Genomic DNA, 20,595 nt, shown 5'->3' with positions numbered 1-20,595 from the left:
GCAGACTACACTGAAAAGGCATGGTAATCCTCATCCTGAAAAAAAAGGCCAGTGAAAGTAGGAGTCCTTTGATTGACCTGCATAGCTTTTGGATAGGGCCCTAAAACAGAAACACTGGAAGGGATCATATCCTAATTAGAATGATCCCACTGAACAACAATTTGCCTTCGTCAATGGCAGCAGTATCAAGCTAAATCTCAAACACCAACTTGAATATTAATTGGCAATCACCTAGTCATCACTTCGTGTACTCTACAACTTGATAGAGAAATGGGAATCTAATAACTTTCTCTGTATATTTGTCTCTCTATATATTTATCTATATATAGTAACTTTCTCTATATATTACTGCCACTTGAAACACATTAAAATGCAAAATCTCAATGCAATTACAATATTCTATAATCAGCACAATCTTATAAACTTAAATTGTGTAATCCTGCAGAAAGTATGTAGAAATAGATGCTGTTCAAGAAATTATACCAGGCCTTTACAGCAGTGAAATCTTTTTTCACCATTCATGGGGACCTATTAAAACAGTTGCAAACCTTCCTCTGACCGTTTTCATAAGGCCTAGAACATAAGGCTCTGAATTTTGGGCTTATCATACAGCAAGTTGTCCTGTGGCAACCAGCCTTAAGCAGCAAAGAGGAACACCGCTCCACATGTATCATCCTCTTCTAAAGACTGCAAAGATGCTTTTCAGCACTCATACACAGATGACCATTGCAACTGATACAGGACTGAAAAGATAGATGTTTGTATTGTAATATAGTTTTGAACAGAAAGCAGGTGTCTTCCATGTTGGCTTTAGAGAATCTGCATTCATTTGTGAATTTGCAGAAAGAAGGAATACATGAGAACAAACATGGATGCAGAATGAATAAAGAAGGTAACGAGGCATGACAGAGATATGTCTTTCATATATAGATCGAAACTTTTAAGTATGTGAGGACATAAATAGGTAATTAATATTAAGTATTTGGAAAGGTGTCCCATGGTTAAGTCTCCTCTGAGATTTTTCCTTTAAATATTTTCATTTTTTATGTCACTTAAAGGATTCAAGCTTAACTCTGGGAGACAGTTTCTAGTCAGAGGACAAATGACTCTCCTGTGAGCCTTTGAAGATAGTGACATTCTGCCACAGAAAAATACTCAAATCATTCCTTTTCAAATGCCATGCAGGGAGTACACATTTCTGCCACTCTCTAGTCAAGCACAATTATTCTCAATGCTTGTGAGGGTCAGGAAATTTCCTCAGGAAACAGCAGTGGTAAAAATTGGTCATATTGATTTACTGTCTAATGAACAAGCCTGAAAGCGGTCAAATAAAAGTGGACAGTTCAAGAAAATCAGGCTTATTCAACAGGAAAAGAGAAACAACCAAATATCAAACTGAAGGGTAGGATGATATACAGCTATGGAGTTAAATAATACATAAATAAACAAACAGATCTTTCAAAACAGAACAAAAATATATACCAACCTTTCCTAAGTCTGGTTCCATTTAGTCCTCAGCTATGATAGCACATTTGTCTGTGCATCATATTATCTTTATTTTGATAGTTTGACCTAAGTTACTTCCATAGCACAAAAATATATCCCCAATATGATAATGCCCGGAATGAATAATAATTCAGTAATACTTTGCAATCAGTTGAGGACACCTCTGGCACTGTTACATCCCTGAAGATACTAGCCAGTAATTTCCTTTGTAAATTGCCAGACAGCTCATGAAAAATGAGCGGGCGTGATAAATGAGTTGTAGTTTTGTAGACCGCACTCTTTAACAGATGTATTTACACATTTTGCAATCTAATGGTAGGAATGGTGCATGTTACTGCCAAATGTTAGATGAAATGTTATCAAACAAAAGTCTCCCAGAAAATTCCCATCGTGTTGACAATTAAGATTGGCCTGCCTCATATAATTTTTCACGTTTGAGCCCAAAATATCTTGATCAAGGACACCATTACTATTTTAATGATCTTTTTCTTACTAATTCCTGGAAAGTACCTGAACAAAAAAATAGTAGAATACCTATCTTCAGTATTGTGCCATTTAAACTTTTAGAACTCTTTGTAAGGATACCTAATATGTAAATAAAAGAACACATATAAAAAAAAAATACATGTGACCACAGATCTATTTTATACTACTCTTCAAAGTGCTTTCCCTTTGACAGGGACAGAGCAACTTTGTCCGGCTGAGCTCTGAGCCAGCTGCTCTTCATCACAATATCTGATTTCTCTTAAGTAGTTAGACTTGCATTTGGTGATAATTACCAAACAGCTGAATGCCACTCCCATGCCATGGGCTGGTAAGGCCAAGGTGTTATTTACTTGCCATTAGCGACAGTGCAGACTCAAGCAGGCATTTTAGAGAAACAAGAGATTCCTTGAGGAAGACACAGATAAAGGCTTCCTGGTGAAAGTATCATTCCTTTCCACTTTGCTGGAGAGGAACAGAGCCCACATAGTGCTGGACCACCTGCATCTCCTGTACCACATGGAGATCCACGTTGGAGTACACCAGGGGCAGATGTAGTGATAGGATCAAGTTACTTATGGTTCCTTCACCAGCATGACCTGAGGCAGCATGCACCTTCCTGCTGTAAAACCTGGCCTACGCATCTAGAAGCCCCAGTGAACCCTGGAATGCATCCTGCTCAAAGAACTGTCACAGGCTGTGGAGTCCCACCACACAGCCCAGGTATCTTACCTGCGTCCATCACAGCGGTGGTTCTTTAGTGACACTTGAATAAGCAACAAGTTGGCCTCCAAACCCTGACCACAGGCCATTCAGAACTATAATACATTAACAATACTGTATTTTGTTAAATCTGATGATTACTGTTTCCTCATGGATGCATGCTAATACAAGCTGATGTGTTCAGTCAGACGCGGCCACTAGTTAGTCACAAGTTTCATGTACTTAGGAAACAGGAACAATTTTCTAAGATTGAAAAAAATAATAATAATTTATTTTTTTTTAGTATTTTCAAGAATGTAACACAGAATACTTGAAACTCCAGAAATGTGTGAATAACTTTTTAGAACTAATTTTACATCTAAAAATGTGTATATTCAAGAAAATCAACATGGGGAAAGAAATTTTTGCTCCTACCTCTTCCAAAGCCCATAACGAATCAACCACAGGCTTGATCTTCTTATTGTTATATAGATTTAGGAGTTTGTCCATTACCCCCTTGATGAGGCCACCTCGATTCTGTTTGAAAAGTAGATTCAGCAGAGAAAATCCAGCAATGACTTTGTTCTCCTCGTACAGCTTGATAGGATTTACCTTCTCAACCTGCCACCACTGGAAAGAAATAAACAGCAGCAGGTTTAGAAAAACACTCTTCAAGAACTGTACTAAAAAGTTGACAAAGAAAACAGTCTATGCAGATATGATACATGACTCATCTGTCAGTTCTGAAGTAACAGCCAAGAGAAACAGTGAGGATTTATTTAACAGGCAAAAAAGCAGACAGCTGCTGACTGACATGCAGAAATAAAACACATTTTTGTTGTCAGGTTGTAGGACTTGGTGCTGGAAATCAAGGATCTGGAACTTCCTTCTTAGATCTCCTGTCCTCCTTTGTTATTTCACGAGAGCCAAGCTAGTTTCCCTAACCTTTGCAAGCAGCTGTTGACTATTCTCAAAAGTAAGCCATGCACTGCTAGCTTCCATTTGCTTTTTATCCATTATCACGTTTGCCATTTTTAAGCATAATAGATAAGAAAATAATTTTATCTCATTTAAGCCCAAGAGCCTGGTATTCTGTTTTCTAGCAAAGTTGGTGCATTTGAATGCATCAAATTTGATTACTGTTTCAATATAATTTTGATGAGTTAGTTTTGTCGTACTAATTATATAAATATAGAAACTACTTATACTCTATACAAAATGTTATGTATATGAAATTCATTTTACTGACATTTATTTACTCAATAAATACCATTACTACCTGAAAATTTCAGCTGAAATCTATTTCCTTGGGCCAAGCTACCCTACAAATTATACACATCTGGATATGTTTATATAAATAATAAAAAGGCTGAGTAGTGAAGATTATCTTGATTTCATTCTCAAAGGTGTGACAATAACAAAGATTGTGCCACTGTAACTATTAAGAAAATGCAGGAAGCAAAAAATATACACACTTTTTCTAGAGTCTTTGATTTATCTTGTTTTCAATTACATAGACACTTTTGAAGTTAATTTCTCCTGGGAGGGGGCTGTTGCTGGAAGCTGTAAATGAGCTCTTGGCAGAAAGATTATATGATAGATATTCAGCAAAGACGTCTCCCTCTGATTTTCTAACCTGAAGGAATTTCTTTCGTACCTGGTTATTTCTCTCTACCAGTTTATTTGATATATTTGTCACTGTTAACAGTTTCTAGAATTTCTGAGCAGATTTTTTTTCAATAAGCTGAAGAACAATTCTTTGAAATTTGTGTTTGTTGACATCGTCAGCTAGAAAACAAGTGTAACATCACCATCTCTTTGATGTCACTTGAACAAGGAGAACTGAAAATTGCATTTCTTTATAGAACTAACTTTTGAAAAGTTGGAAATGACTGGCAAGCCCAGTCGTAAGAGATATATCTCCTTTAATTCACTGCAGTGTTTTCAGAAACGAGGAACATGCAGGGTACAGTTGTCCATATCCATGGATATGATATTCTGCCGTAAGTGAAAAAACAATGCAGTCTAGCTAAGCTTAGCTGTGATAGGAGATACGTCTGATAGCTAACAATTTAAATCTGCACTGCACACAGCTCCAATTCCTGTCTAGCTGTCATATCAGAATAAAACATGTCAGACCACATTGCAGTCATAAAACTTTTTAGCAATATCAGAAGTAACAACTTAATGGAGATGAAGTTCAGAAAAGACTGAAGTCAGAGGAAAGTAGAGCAGAATCACAGCACTAGAACACTTACTGATTTTGCAAAACTGAAGAAGCTTTTTGTCTCCCCAGTAACCATGTTAGATGAACCTGTAAAAGATGAGTACATAGACACACAAGTTAATACATGCTGACAAGCAGACCATTTATTATAGGTAGAATTGTTTCTATTCCAAGAAACTGTTTCCATTTGCAAGAAAAAAAAAATTCTCCCCAGGTTGACAAGGGATTAGTAGATGTCCTTTTAATAAGTAACAAAGAGGCCAAGGGACAGAACCCTGCAAGTTAATAGATATTGTGGGATGAGAAAAACATAAACTATTAAATCTTTCAAAAGCAAGAACCGTTTCAGTGCTACTAGGCATTCTGACACCAAATCTCTTCTATAGCTATCCATTTATTTCCAGTAAAATGCCATTAGTCTCAGACAAATATATAGCACTGGTCACCATACAGATGTCCTGTCTTTCATCAACAGATACAGTTATCTATCAAAGGCCTGACTACCATGTGTGAATATACATACATCGTACATTTTAACCTGCTAACAAATACAATGGCAATTCACTGGCAGGGATTTCATTATAAACAGGCAGCTTGTACAGTCCAAGCAGATATTTGAGTCACAACATATTCTTTGTTACTGCCACTAGACAGAAGTCCAGGGAAGCAGGTATGCTTATCAGTGATGCTATTGCATTTTCCACTACAATACGGATGTGTTCTTCATTTGCAGAACTGAGTGATCCCTTCAGCTGTCTCCTACATACAGAAGCTTGGCTGACTGCGGTTCCATCAACAAACAACATGGCAACCTGGCAGAACTGCAGGGACAACACGTTTACTGGGTATGTGGAGCACTCAATGTACATGGTTAGAAATTTGTGAACAGAAACCTGGGCTTGAATTCCTCAAAGTCATGTTGAATAGAAACAATAGGTTTCATCCTGAAAGCTTCCACTAAGTTCTCCTCCCACAAAGAAGAATGTTAAGAGTTTCTTTGGCCACAGAGCGATTCCTATGATGTGAGGAATGAGAGATCCAAGTTTGTTCCTACATTTCTCTTGCATAATCTAACATTTAACAATATGAAACATACATTCATTTTCATTTGTTGGATTTGTATTTTTATAGACTTTCTTTGTATTAGCTGTTGTTTCTCAATAATTTAGTCCATGCTTATCTTCACTAAAATCCTTTATTGGAAATGACTGAATTGATAAATTATCACATGGTAGCCACCCAGATACACATCCAGTTTTGGAAGGGGTGATTTTAAGAGATTTTAAGCACAACAAAGTTTTAGTTTTGAAATATGTACCTGGCTGTTTCCACTCACCATATAAAATGTAAGTCCCAAGTGGTTTAAGAAGACTGAGGCCTTTCCCAGTATTTTCTCCACACAGACAATCCAAAACGATATCTACTCCTTCTGTTGAGATTCTAAAAAGCAAGAAAGAAATCTCACTTTGCAATAGGAGACATTGCCATCATTCTGAGGAATGAAGAAGTTTGACAGGAAGTCTGTGAACTCTACTACCTTGGGGTGCCCCTTTGAAAAATTTCTTTGTTATGCCCAGTTAGATAACCCAGTATTTTGACAGATACAAGATGCAGGGAAAAACATTCTCTTTAAGCTATCTGACAAGCAAAACAAAAAAGACATTTTTTTTCCTAAGATCTTCTTATTAATTCCAATGTTTGGTACCTTTATCAACATCAGTATCTAAAAGACAGACTTGAAAACAAAGTATCTGAAAGCATGTAAATGGAAACAGAAGCACTCAGGACTTCAGAAGGCAACAGGATGATTCTAATCTGAATGCAAACAAACAAAATCTAAGGATGTGAAATCAAAACAGACATCACATGCTGTGATATCAGTCCCTGGCAGAAGGCAAAAACACAAGCAGATGGAATCATACCAGAGAATTCCCCTAAAACCTGGATAACTTACAGATCTGCTGAAAACTTCTTACTCTGAATTGAGTACTCTTCTTATCCTGAATAGAGTACTGAATCTGAGCTACTACACATGCAGTTTAGATGCAGTGAAGTAGTCTTCTGTTAGCATATGTATTCTTTTTTACTGTATTTAGTTTGCTGACAGCAGACATCCAAGCATGAACATGGACAAACAAAGTTTATGTTGCTTATAAAGAAATACGAAGATGCTTGCTATTTTGTCTCCTGTAGTGCAGATCTAGACAGTTTTATAGTATCTTTATTTTACTTCAGCTCCTGAACTCAAAAATGTGATCTCTTCCCAAAAATATGATTGACCCAGTGTTTTTCATAGTATTATGCCAGTTGCTATGGGGAATATATATTTTGCCAGATACTACTTGCGGGGGGAGGGAGAGATTACCTTTTTATTTCTTGCACATAGTCTGCATTTCTGTCAAACAGGTGAGTTACTGAGTCTTTGATTGCTTCATGTTTGAAAGATGAAGCTGTTCCGAAAACAGTAACGTTGGGAATAGTCGAGCAGAGCTGAGCAACAGCTTGACCCTGCAAGCACATCAGTATGTTAGTTCACTGACATGGAAATTGGTTGACAGACTTTGCAGTTACCAATTCACTCGTGACACAGCAAAATCCATCACCAAATATGTTCAAGCATTTCCCAAACTAATTTCTTACCAGTGCAAAGCAATTCAGTCATAGGAAAAATACACTTAAATCAAAAGGATATGCTGAAGACAAAGTAAGTGCAGGGATAAAATTAAATTAATCTATCAAAATTGCATTAGAAAAGAGTTCTCCTTGTTCTTTTAACAAAAGCAGCATAATTCAAGGGAAATGATATTAATTTACAAGGAACACCAAAAATGATAACTGAAAGAGCACATCAGAAATATTTCTCGCTTTCTCCTTTGCATTTTCCCCAAGGACTCATCAGTAACATCAGCACCTCATACCTCAGCTGCTTCCACATGCAATTCTAACCTCCTCTGTTCACAGGAAGGCCTCACAGCACCTTATTCCAGAACAAAATTTCTGGCAGATAATGTAAAAAGTACTTGATTCTGCTGGTATTTAGATACAGCTTTTATTGTTTGGGTTTTTGTGGTCATAATACAGCAGGTCTAGTCGAGTCAGTCCCAGTGCACCATATACCGTTTCTCAGTGATCACATTTTCTTATAGTTGCAGTAGGAGAGAGCAATTTGGTGTGACAAATACTGCATAGTAAAGCAAATCTGTTTTACCTCGTATTAATAACAAAAATTACTACTGATGATTCAGAATGCAGGAATAGCCATGAGTCACACTAACAGGTTCATTTAGGCCAATGCCCCATCTTCAAAAGTAATCCATTAGTGAAGGGGAGCAAATGGCCTAAAGCATGAACAGGGAAGTAGTTCTAGTACATATGCTCTCAGCTTCACCAGCGTCCACATTGTGAGCCTGTTCTTTTCTATCCTGAGCTTGTAATAAGTTCCTGCAGTATATAACATGTACATTTCATGTCATGTTTTTAATTTCTGGGCTTTGAAACAGAACTGTTCCTTTCTAATGCCAAGAAGAAAATTACAATACTGAAAAAGAGAAGTCTTCTTGCTCCATGACAGGCAGGCCTGACTTCCTCCCATCTACACAAACATATATGCATCCATTGACACACACTGGTATCACATTGCTATAACTACCCCTAAATTAGAGCAACTGGAACAAGAGCAGAAGCTTGTCAGGCTAGAAAAGGAAGCACACAAAGTATTTGTATCAATGCTAGCTTTTGCTCTGCTTCATACAGGTGTTCTCCCAAACTCATGCAGGTGTCCCTTAGAATTCCAACTGATGTGGGTCAAATTCTGATGAAAGCATATTTGCAGGGCTAGGCACGGAGTCAGAGAAAGGATTCTGTCTTCATGGCACACTCTTCCAGCCTGTGGTTTTCACAAGAGACAGATAACGCTGAGATGCCTCTCTCTTCCTCAAAGCAAAAGTCCATTATCAATTGTAATCTTGCAAGCCCTCTGCATGCAGAGAGATATCTGATGGAACCCAACAAGGGCAGTGTGCTCCTGTGAGCTTGCTGGATCCAGGCTGCTCAAGACCCTTCACAGATTGCCACGTGGCCTCTGCGGCAACCTCCCAAAAGATGGAAGACTGCGTCTGGGCAAAAATCCAGCAAGGTCAATCAGATGCCATGTCAGTGTCTAAAAAGTATTTGGGGCACTGCAGGATTTATGCCTTCAAATGTCTGTAGTTGGCCTCTCCAGCTTCAGTCCCCAGAAAAATTTAACTTCTAAATTATAACCTGTAACTTCACGAGGCTGAGAGAATGGAAGTGCTGCTTTAAACACTGAGTCATCTGGATTTCAAAAAAGATCCTAACAGGTCATATCTTCCACCTTTTTTATTATTATTATTATTTTACTCTTAGTACACTAACAAACAGAATATAGACCTCTGGTAGCCAAATTCTGCCTCTCATTGCAACCACATTATTCCACTGGAGCTACAGTTTACATGGATATGCTCAGAAGCAAGAAATGGCACAGTGATTCTGAAAATCATGTCTGACTAAATTTAGCAGATTCTTACTTATATTTACAGCTAAAAGATTGCCATTTGTAAACTGTATGCATGACCAGTAAAATCATCCATGGATAAACACATTTCAGTTCATTCCAACCAGAAACCCTGATTATTAGTATGTAAATACCAGTAATCAGTGCTTGGCTTTCATTTACAGTAGAATAATTGGATAATCCTGCATACCCTGGGGGTCTTGGCATCTTCCCATATAATGCTGAATGTAATTGCTAGTGACAGTCATCTAAGTTGAACATCTCAAGAGGACAGCAGTATTATTTTTATATGGTGGCATCCAGGAGTTTCAAATTGTTTTCCTACTGGGTTAGTCAGTAAACAGCTGAACAGCAAGGCACAGTTCTGGGATCTTGGGCAGGTACCAAGAGACAAAGAGAAGGGAGCAAGAGAAGGGATGCGCTGTAATTCTTCCTTTACAAGTGAGAAATGGAAATAGCACAGCAAATTGAACAACATGTCCAGTAGCTCAGAGAAACTTACAGCAGGACCCAGATCTGAATGTTGATTTGTAGCACGATAATCCAATACCAAACATAAATGACCTTTTCTTTTTAAAATCATCCACTATTTTCTTGGATTGGAATCCTTAATCTATTAGAAATCATAGGCAAATCTCTTCCTGAGGGGCCTCATCTCGCAAGATATAATATCTTCTAGGAGCAGAAAAGGTTTCACTCTTCTCATGCTTCATTTCTCTATTACTTATCGTCTTAGTCTAAAGCCTCCAAAAATATTGTAACATAAAATTGCAAGAAAAAATAATCTGACTTTTGTATCTATCCTTTTCTCAGCCATTTTCACTAGCAATCCCCTTCTCATTTTCTGTCTCTTCCAGAAAACCACTACCCACAGTAATTTAGATAAATCAGTATTTTATAATGTATGCTAGTGGAGTGAAATTCTGACATTATTGATCTATTCTCTAATTAGTTTTCTGCATTTTCAATCTAACTCAGGAAGACAAGGGATAATGAATGTATCCTGAATCAAAAACAGTTCATGTTTAAAAGGTCAAATATTAGAGCAGAAAACGTGTTGTTTTTCATCCTGCAGAAGATGATTAACATTTAACTAAATGACTGTCAAATAAATAGGAGAAATGCACAAAAAAAAACAACACCTATTTTCTTCTTGACTCAAACTGGCTAGTTCACCCCCCACAGAGACAAGATTATCTAAAACCCCAGGTCAGAATACTTTCTGTGGATATTTAAAGCCTAAAACTGATTCATATGACCAGTATTTTTATAATTGGATGAACAAGATCACTGAAGTATTTTGAGGCAATTCCATGAAACATTCTTCTACAGCTTTCTGAAGATCTTAACCTGACACTGGTTTGTACTTATTTTAGTGCAAAGTGGTCCTAATATTTGTATTTCAAAAATCTAGGAATAAAGGCTGGTATTGGGCTTAGAATGCCTTCCTCCCCAAAGCAGGAGAACTGAACTCACCCTATGAACTCAAACGTTTCACTAATTTCCGTGGAATTCGACTAAGCTCCAAAAAAGCACTGTGGCTATGCAAGTCGCTCTTAAATCTCTTTTCTAATCCCTCAAGTCATTTAGCTACTTTTGGATTAGTACCTTTTGTTTAAAGGGCTATACACATTAGTTGTAAGTACGTAGGGTCCCAGTGCTCACAGTGCCCATGGTTCACAAATGAAATATGCACACGGAGTTCTGCAGCTGGAAGGAGGAACAGTCCTTTCCCAGGGCCATGGAGGAGCAGGTGAGATCTCCATGCTGACTCCAGGCCCGCTGCACACTCTCACCCTGACCTCAGGGACACACAAGTACTGTCCTCTTCTTTGGATTCCTAAAAACTGCTTTGTGGTAGAAAAATAAAAGAAGGTTTTCTGTCTCCTCCCTGCCCCAACAAAACCACATCATCTCTGTTACCCTTCAGCTTTCACCCAGACAGAGAAGCAGGCACCATGCTATCAGAAATAGTATATGAATTCCAAAACCTTCTGAGTGGGTGTCTAAATAGACAGGCATTGTTTAAAACACAAAAAATAAAGCTTTTCACACATCTGATTTTTTACACATGATGTAAATTTCCACATATAAATACTACCTAGATGCTTCCTGCACCTGGGAAAATTCATAAATGGAAAAAAAAATTCTCACTTGAACACTTAACTTTACTTTTAATAGGATTTAACAGTCTTTGAATAAACCGATTGATTGCTTCACTGAAGTGATAGACATGGTTACAAAATATTTCCTTAAAATTGAATTAATCTGCTTTAACATCTATCTGTACACACACAGACACACACACACTTATGCTGCATATCTTGCAGAACTCCACACAGTGTGTCCTCAAAGAGATGCATAACTTGGATTGCAGCGTTCTGTGGAAATGAAGCATGTCTCCTAACATTGGATTTGACACGGGAGTCTTGCATCTCTCTAGCTTCAAAGTCTGTTTGATTGATTCCTTTTCAAGGGATCCTGTCTCTTTATAAAGCCAGTATGTTTAACCTAATCCAAACATGTAATTATTATAGAATCTATTATAAATGGATACACTGCTATCTGTTTTAGTTCCAATAGAAAGATTGAAATTTCTTTGCATTCCTTTGCTATAAAACACAACTTTAAACCTGCAGGATTGGAAACTTCTCATACTGAGATAATCACATAAAAGAAGGGAAAAATAGATTAAAAAAAAAATAAAAATTAAACATTGTGTTCTGTTTACTTAAACAATTCAAAAGTAAAAACTACCCGTCATGGACATTGAAAAGTCAACATGAAAAGCATGAACAGAAGAAAACATACTAATATAATCATCTTATTAATACTAACTTAACACTGGTTGAAGTATAAATAAAACTGTAAGTTACTGACTTTTGGAAAGGGTCTGACCTAAAGGCACAGCCCAGACGTAGGTCTGGTGGCCCAGCTGCATACTGCACTCACAGTTCAGTATTCTTTCATGAAAGCACCCTTTCTGCTTATTATATTTTGCTGTTATAAACACTGAGCTCAACCTCATAGCAGAAGAGAACAAACCATCTAAAAGATACCACCCAGCAAAACGGCATCTGTGAGAACCAATAGCATCACTAAGAAATGATTGTTTCCAGGTGTATTTGTGCAGCCCAGAGGTGCTACAGTATTTTCAAAAATAATTCATACTTATTCTTGCACAAGAAACCTGTCTGGTACTGAATGTGAGCAGAATGCATGCTTCCAAAGTGCTTTGATGCCACATAACCGTATTTGAAGGTGGTACAAAGTACACAAGCATAGTAAGAAAACTGCAAGAGAAGACATCTACTGGCATCAAGGAAAATGTTTCTGTGGTGTTTGGAAAAGTCAGCTGCACTTCCTGAAGGTGTTATTTTTCCAATTATAGCAGAGGAAATTGGAAACCAAACACTCAGGTGAACATTGCAGAGTGGACAAGCTGAACAAGCATTAGGGCAGCATCTGTTACACTCAGTGCACCACAGTAAGTTTTGGAGGAGAGGGAATGGGAAAGAGTCACCGTGAAATAACGACCTCTTTTTACTCTCAAACTCTCTTATTTTCTGCAACTATCACCAGGGGATGTTTTTTCCTCCCTCCCTTGAAAAATGTGAAGTTGGGGTGCAACCAAGCCTCGCAGCTGGATCTTCATCTGGTATAAACCCGCTGCACTTAAGGGGAGCTACGAGAGCGTACGGCAGCCAAGATTCTTGCCCAGAGCACATAAACTCTATCCTAAAAGCTGAACAGCCAAGGAAGAGTTAAGCACTGCCTGTGTGTGACATGACTCAGCAGGGGACTCAGGGAAAGGACATGTCCTCTGGGGAGTGCAGGGCTGTGAGAGGCAAAAAGAAAGGCCTTCAGGGACTGCAGGCTGCTTTGGTCAGGGAAATTGCTTTTTGTGTATGACTCACCAAGCTTTTGTGTTTGATTAACAGATTATGCTCTGAGGCAGTGTCTGGAAATAGACTCAGGCATGGCACTGGGACTTTCCCGGGATGCTGAGGGAGCACATCCATGCTTTAGAGGCATTCACATGGCACAGTGCAGCACAATGTAGAGGTGCCCTGTCTGGCTTTAAACGAGATAGCTTGGATACTGAATGCAGCCTAGCCTTGGTTACACACAGCTCTGTGTGAGCTGATTTATTCTCTTTCTTGTCTGAAGGAGATGAAATAGGAGAAAAGCACTTACGGTGTATTCATCAAATGCAGAGTGGCTATGAACTGCTAATATGAAAATAGCAAGTGCAGTCCTGGGAAGTACTGGGTAAAGGTTTTAGCAGATCGGAAAGTGGTAATGCCATTGTACAGTATGCTGGCCAGGACCATCAGAAGAGTGGAGTAAATCCCAATTATGCACATTCAAGAAGAACTGACTCAAATACAAGTCATGAGTGCTACTTAATGTACTCCTACCTGCTATGTGCAGACAGACCTAAGTTCAATCAGCCCATACAATGTTTAAAAGGATCAGGGATGCTGAGAGACCTATTTTAGAAGACAAGACTGGCTTTCATACTGGCCTACTGCTGCTTTGCAGCCAACCAGCTCAAAGCCCAGGAAATAAGTATGCATCTGCATGGACCAGCGTATGTAGGATGACCAACGAAACAGACATTGTAGCTTTTGGAAAAGGAATATGAACAAGCAAGGCTGCTTTCAACCTGAAAAATATCAGCCAAGGAAATATTTAATTCTGAGCATCTTTCTAACCACGTACAAATATACATACTACCAAAGAGATCTGAAGGAACTGTCCCAAGATGAGAGAAAAGCTAATTAAAAAAAAAGGGGACAACAGAAGATAACACAGATACATTAGCTGGCTACAAATCAAGTCTGGAAATTGAGAAAGACTTATCCACAAGCAAGACAGAGGAGAAACAATTTGAAGGGATAAATGCAGAGCTATTTTTTTAAAGAAGAAATCTAATAATTCTTTTGAAGGGGTTCCTGTGATAGCATGTGACCAGATTTACTAAGGAGTGCCAGTTCTTTGTCAGATAAATATCACTACTTTGGTGATTCAGTTTGGAACACATCCTCAAATATTTGCAATTTATGCAGGGTAGAAGCAATAAAAATGAGGGTTCCTGCCAAGCAGTAACCAATCCTGCCAGGATGACCTAAATCTGTTGCCAAGTCAGATTTATTCTTCAAATTCAAACATGAGAGCTTTAATCTGTAACTTACTCGCACCTCCTCTGCTGCTGAGCATGAAAGGGAAGGTCAGATCAGAGCTTCAGGACAGCAGTCAATGCTTCTGTCTTTAACGCAGCTTAGTTCTAGTGAGACTGAAATGCTAAAGAATTGGCTAATAATTCTGCCTTGCATCTGAGAAGTTAAGTGATGAGATTGAGGTGTTCACACGGTTTTGATAAATGACCAAAGTTTTGTGTTCCAGATAGCCAGAATAAGCAGTATATAAAAAACAAACAAATAAGCAAATGGGCATAATGGCAGTCTCTAACAGATCTAAATCCCTGAAAGAATTCACTTTCCAGGTAGATGTCATAGATTGTATTTATTATAGCTAGAAGATCATAAGGGTGTTGTTTTTTTTTTGCTTCATTTTGATTTTTAATACATCAGTCCTGTATTTATACTAATTCAATTAATCCAGGATGCAGTTCACAAGTTTATGTAGTTGTTCTTAAAATTACTAATGTAATCTCATACAAGCCTGTGCTATGGCTTGCTCTGACTTACACAGTCTTCATTTTAGAGAACTAATTGCTTCATATAGCAGATCAGTCCCAGTGGGGTGCATGCTAATGCTCAGTTTTCTCAGCCTATTTCTCAGCCTATTTTCCTCAGATGCCACTTGGCTTCACTCTAAAAAAAGACAATTGAGTGTATTTGTGAAGGGAGCTATTCTACTATAGTCTGATGGCCATTTCAAACATTAATTACAGAGTTTTACAGTTAAGATAAGCTAGTTTCTCAACTGGATGTATACAAGAACATATAGGTTACTGTAGAAAAAACTCATATTTTTGAGTATTAATTTTTATGTGAGTATAACAGGAAGTTTTTGAAGTTCAGTGTTAGCTGACCTTCTCCATATTTTAGCAATCAGTTCAGAAGGGCACTTACACTAGCTTTAAGCATTTAAATTCTATACATACAATACAATTATATCTCTTGTTAATTATCGAATTTCCCTACTAATCAATATAATGGTCTGCTTAAACAGAAGTGTTAAGTGTCCTGCCAGGCAGAGGCCTGAAAGACACCATATGACCAGCCTTGTCCTTGTTAGATCTTGATCTGTAATATTAGAGCAATGATAACAGAATGATTTGCAAGATTTCTCATTTACATCTGATCAGACATGAGCCTATACCACACTTTCCCAGAAGGCCCCTAAAATTTCTACTTCACTGTCCTGGCTGGCAGCTGAGAGTCAGCCTCTCTTAACCTCCCCTACCTCAAGAGGGAAAAAGAGGAAAAACAAACAAACCCCCCAAAGCAGCCCCCATTGCAAACAATCAAAGTCAACAAACTGACCCTAGGAAACAAAAGCAAACACAATCTCTCCTTTCAAGCCCCCTTTCTAAGCACTGCAGCGGGGGGTCTTTCTCTTTAGAGAAGTTACAGTGGATGGCTACATCATGCATTGCCAGAGGCAGAGCTTGTGACTGTCCACATTTCTTCTCCTAGTTCACAGAGGCAAGGTTCTTCCCTGCAACTATACAAGTTTCCTGCCATGAGCAGAGAAGATCATATGATGCCCTGACCTTTTAGATGAGCAGGAGGCAGGGAGGGTATTGATCTGGTATATGGAACAGGATTCAAGTCTCTGTAACTGAAAAAAAGAGGCATGTGCAAGTTGTTTTTTTTTTTCAGTATCAGTTATCTTGGTGTGTTTTGTTTTGTTTTTTTCTCTGCATCATCTTCTGATGTCCCCTGGAACATCTGGAAATAGGTACACTGCCTTATTGAAAGCATCCTGTCAGATATTAAATGATACCATCCCATACAAAACATACCCCAGGCACAGATGTGAAGGCAATTGCTTTAGTTTCCTCACTACATCTACATCCAGAAATACATTTACAACCAGAAATATGGCACATAAATAAACTGAGGCAATACATAAGTAAAGGTTGTTGAGAATTTTCCCTGATTCAGTTTTTTTTTTTTAAAATCGCTGCAGAATTCTCCTAAAGAGGACTGGAGAGCCAGAACAAAGAAGCTCACAAATATTTTTGAAGCAACAAGTTCTTTTTTGTAAACTGCATGAAATGGCTAAAATAATGATCTTGTATAACGAGAAGGAACAATTACAAACTTCTAGTCCCACAGGGAGCCTATTGTCTCATTAAAGTATTCTGGAATTTCTATGGCATTTAGAAACAAACTGGACAGGTTTTCCACTTGCTGAAAATGTTAATGGGCCTTGTATCTATTAAAGCAACAGCACAAAAAAATCTCTTCACATAGTGAAGTTTGTGTTGAAAACTGAATTGCAGGTTTTCTGTTTTATTAGCAAAACACTTTGTGAAAATAATTTGTTCAATCGAGGTTGTTACATTTTTCAAGGGATTAATGGACAGAGTATTAGAGAGGTTTAAGGAGGAATACAGACGTGTCCTCTGAAATCTTTGTCTAGTTAGTACAAGAGGGAAAAAAATAATCTCCAGAGTGAGAGCTTACCTGTAAGACCTATCAAGCACTGGGAAAAGCATTTCCTTTCTAGTTCCAGTAACACCTGCTCCCTTACAAAGAACAGACTTACAAAGAACACCCTTACAAAGAACAGACTGCACAAGGTACTCTTCCCCCATGCCACAGGGATCAGCGCCCTGTCTTGTAGGCTAGTCAGCCCCAGCTCCATCTTACGTGCAGTCCTCCCCAGGTCACACACAGACCTACACCAGCTATTGCCCAGTTTCTTCCCAGATCGCTGGACTTTCCTCTGGAAACACTGTTTTATTTAATTACTTAACAGGGAAAAGATATGTTTTTCCCTGTTCTGCTGGCAGCCAGACACAACCTGTCCCTCCTTCAGCTGCTCTGAGAGGAGGCAGCCACAGCAGAGGACTAGTGGAAAGATGCCGTTGGGTGTCTGACAGCGAGGGAGGCAGCAGTACCTTACAGAACAGCCCAGCAGAGGGTTTGGACACTAGTGAGGAAGACTGTGTGAGTTCATAGTGTTAACAGTGCTTAAATAAGAGGAGAAGGAAATAATTAAAGGTGAGCAATGTTTAAAAAAAGGGAGAGAAAGGAAGAAAAAGGAAGAAAGAAAGAAGGTAGCAAGAACATTTTATCCTCACAGGGACAAGGAGTTCATTTTCTCTGAAGACGTGCATATGCACAGGGTGTCTTGCTAACTCCATACACTCAGCCTGGGTCCATATAGTGTCAGCTGGGCTGACAACCCTTCAGGTAAACACAGAGTCTTAGAATATCCTGAATGTGTGGCCTCATGTTGCTTTAACAGTCCTGAATTCCACATGAAAAGATTTAATATTACAGAACAATAAAGTCAGCCATAATGCTGTAGGTTGTACTGTGCCGAACCATAATAAGATTATAAATTCCATTCAGTTACAGAAGTATTCCAAGAGGACCATTTACTGCAAGTAGGATTATTGTTAGCTAAAAACATTTCATGTAGGGAACTGGTGAATTTTTTTCTTTGCTAACAGCTTTCATTTATATGAGAACCTGAAAGAAGGTCAAAGGGCACAGAATTAGGCTAAGGTGTTTGGGGCTGCCTACCAGCTTTAAGTAGACAACAGAATATTAATTTAGCATACATAAGGCATAACAGGAAAACAGAAGAGGTGCTCCGATTTAGAAGGCTGAGATCTGCTAATGTTCTCGGTCATAAAATCGGTCTTATGGAAGAGGACTGTGCAATTTCAAGTGTAAACATACTCCCCTATTGGTATCTTAATATTTTGTACCAGCTTACTTATTTTCCAAAAGAGAGATTTTTTTCCCAAAGAGATAGTTCAAGCAACTGGTAACACTAAGTGCTCGCTTATGGTTTCCTTGTGTGGCCTGGTATTCCACCCAATTCATCCAGCTGTTGCTTCACCCATGCAATGCAACGCCTCTTTACTGATGATCCAACCCATGGCATGCAGCAGCCACCACTGACTCAAATTCTGTATTTGTATGCTATTTTCCTCAGCTTTGGGATGATAGTATTTTTCACTGCTTTCAATCCCTCCGCAACAAAGGAAAAAAAAATACAGTGCCATTTACAGGGAAAACATCACACGTGCACACAGCATCTGCAGGAGTATTCCAACAGGGCTATGTACTGCAAAGAGGATTATGGTAACCTATAAATACCTTATGCAGGGAGCTGATTTATTTAATCCTTTCATTATAGCCTTCTTTCACAAAGAACAAGTACAAGGTGCATAAACTTAGGGATACAAAGTTTGAAGTAACACTTACTTCTCAATCTTTAACTAACTTCTAAAGGGTTTTGGAGGTATTTTTATGTAGAGTCAATAGCCATAGCATTTTTATTTCACCAGAAGCTCCTGCCAACCATTTGCATCAGTGTTTTGATGGAGTTCCTGCTCATCACAACCCTTCATATAGGCATATCTGTTATCAAACCAAACCAAAAGCAGTATCTGGCTCTTTTCAGTCATGGGATGACAGGAAAATAAGAGAAATTCCAACTTACCACCCCACCTCCTGCAGAGTGAACCAGCACAGACATGCCTTCTCTTAGGTTAGCAACTTCAAAGAGCATCATATAGGCAGTTACAAAGTTCATGGGAAATGCAGCAGCTTCAGAAAAACTCATGTCATCTGGGATCTTGTAGACAAATTCTACCGGGGTACATACTACTTCAGCCCATGCATTGTAGTTTACAAAAGCCATGACTCTGTCTCCAATCTACAATCAAGAGAAAAAACAATGTTGAGGATATGTCTGCAACTTAAACCGTAAAAAGAAACTTGTAACATCTGCAACTTTCCTGTTCAAGCCATGACAGACTGTAATGGTGATCCACATCTTTGGCAACACAGCAGTTAAGCTGCTCAGCTTTGGGCTTTTACCATTTTTTAATTGTATTTAAAAACTTGAATTTAACAACAAAGATACCAAAATTAAGGCCACATCTTTTTTCCTACACTGCTTCTCTGATTGAGCAGTCTATCAGCATAATCAATACCAGCCATCTTTTGTCAGCAGTTCCTAAATAATGAATGGAGCTGTGAACAATCAAAACAGCATTCCCATTAATAACCAGCAAATTCTGTTTACAGGGAAAAAAAAAAAAGAGAAGAGAAGAGAAGAGAAGAGAAGAGAAGAGAAGAGAAGAGAAGAGAAGAGAAGAGAAGAGAAGAGAAGAGAAGAGAAGAGAAGAGAAGAGAAGAGAAGAGAAGAGAAGAGAAGAGAAGAGAAGAGAAGAGAAGAGAAGAGAAGAGAAGAGAAGAGAAGAGAAGAGAAGAGAAGAGAAGAGAAGAGAAGAGAAGAGAAGAGAAGAGAAGAGAAGAGAAGAGAAGAGAAGAGAAGAGAAGAGAAGAGAAGAGAAGAGAAGAGAAGAGAAGAGAAGAGAAGAGAAACATTCCAGTGAGATGCATGTTATAAACAATTACATCCGAGACAAATTTTCATTTTGCCTTCTCAGTCTTCACACTGATTTATACACACTTTTTTTCTCTGTGAATTGAGAAGGGGAGGACTTGTACTCTGCCAGACAGAGCACAACATGAAAGGGTTCAGAAACCACTGACTTATAACACTATTGATATCTACTCTCTAGCTTTATCATCTTAATAACCAATTCTACCTCTACATGTCCATAATGACTGCCATTTCTACAGCCATGTGGCAGAGCAGAATTGGATTGTGCGATTTCAAATATGCCTGCCACCTTAAACATCAAAAATATAGCTCTGGTTACTAAGGTAACTGAGGTGCATTCAGGGGTACAATCAGAGTTGGAAAGCAACACTTGAATGAAAGTAGAAACTGGTCCAGCGGGGCAATATGGGAGAGCCCCAGCAAGCAGCATTTGGCCAATACATGTTAAAGCCTTCACAGGCATGACTCTTACAAACTTAAGACAATGCCTTGCCCACAGCAGCTCCTACATGTATTTTATCTTACTTTTCAAACAAAAATATCATCCTTTTTCATGAGAGGAGCTCTTCAC

General features: G+C 38.5%; 1 protein-coding gene across 1 annotated transcript in view; it reads right to left on the bottom strand.

Moving 5' to 3' along the window:
* VAT1L (vesicle amine transport 1 like) overlaps window positions 1-20,595 on the bottom strand; it is a 54,150-nt gene that overhangs the window by 25,620 nt on the left and 7,935 nt on the right. Inside the window, exons 3-7 of the mRNA XM_032195905.1 lie at window positions 19,113-19,328; window positions 7,284-7,426; window positions 6,255-6,358; window positions 4,950-5,005; window positions 3,127-3,321 (exon numbers count right to left, since the gene is read on the bottom strand). Of these exons, the coding sequence (XP_032051796.1) occupies window positions 3,127-3,321; window positions 4,950-5,005; window positions 6,255-6,358; window positions 7,284-7,426; window positions 19,113-19,328 (714 nt within the window). The remainder of the gene's footprint in view (window positions 1-3,126; window positions 3,322-4,949; window positions 5,006-6,254; window positions 6,359-7,283; window positions 7,427-19,112; window positions 19,329-20,595) is intronic.

This window comes from Aythya fuligula, chromosome 12 (assembly GCF_009819795.1).
Source record: "Aythya fuligula isolate bAytFul2 chromosome 12, bAytFul2.pri, whole genome shotgun sequence".
NCBI lineage: Eukaryota > Metazoa > Chordata > Aves > Anseriformes > Anatidae > Aythya > Aythya fuligula.
Note: the sequence above shows the minus strand (reverse complement) of the source record. Positions and strands in the feature narration are given on the sequence as shown.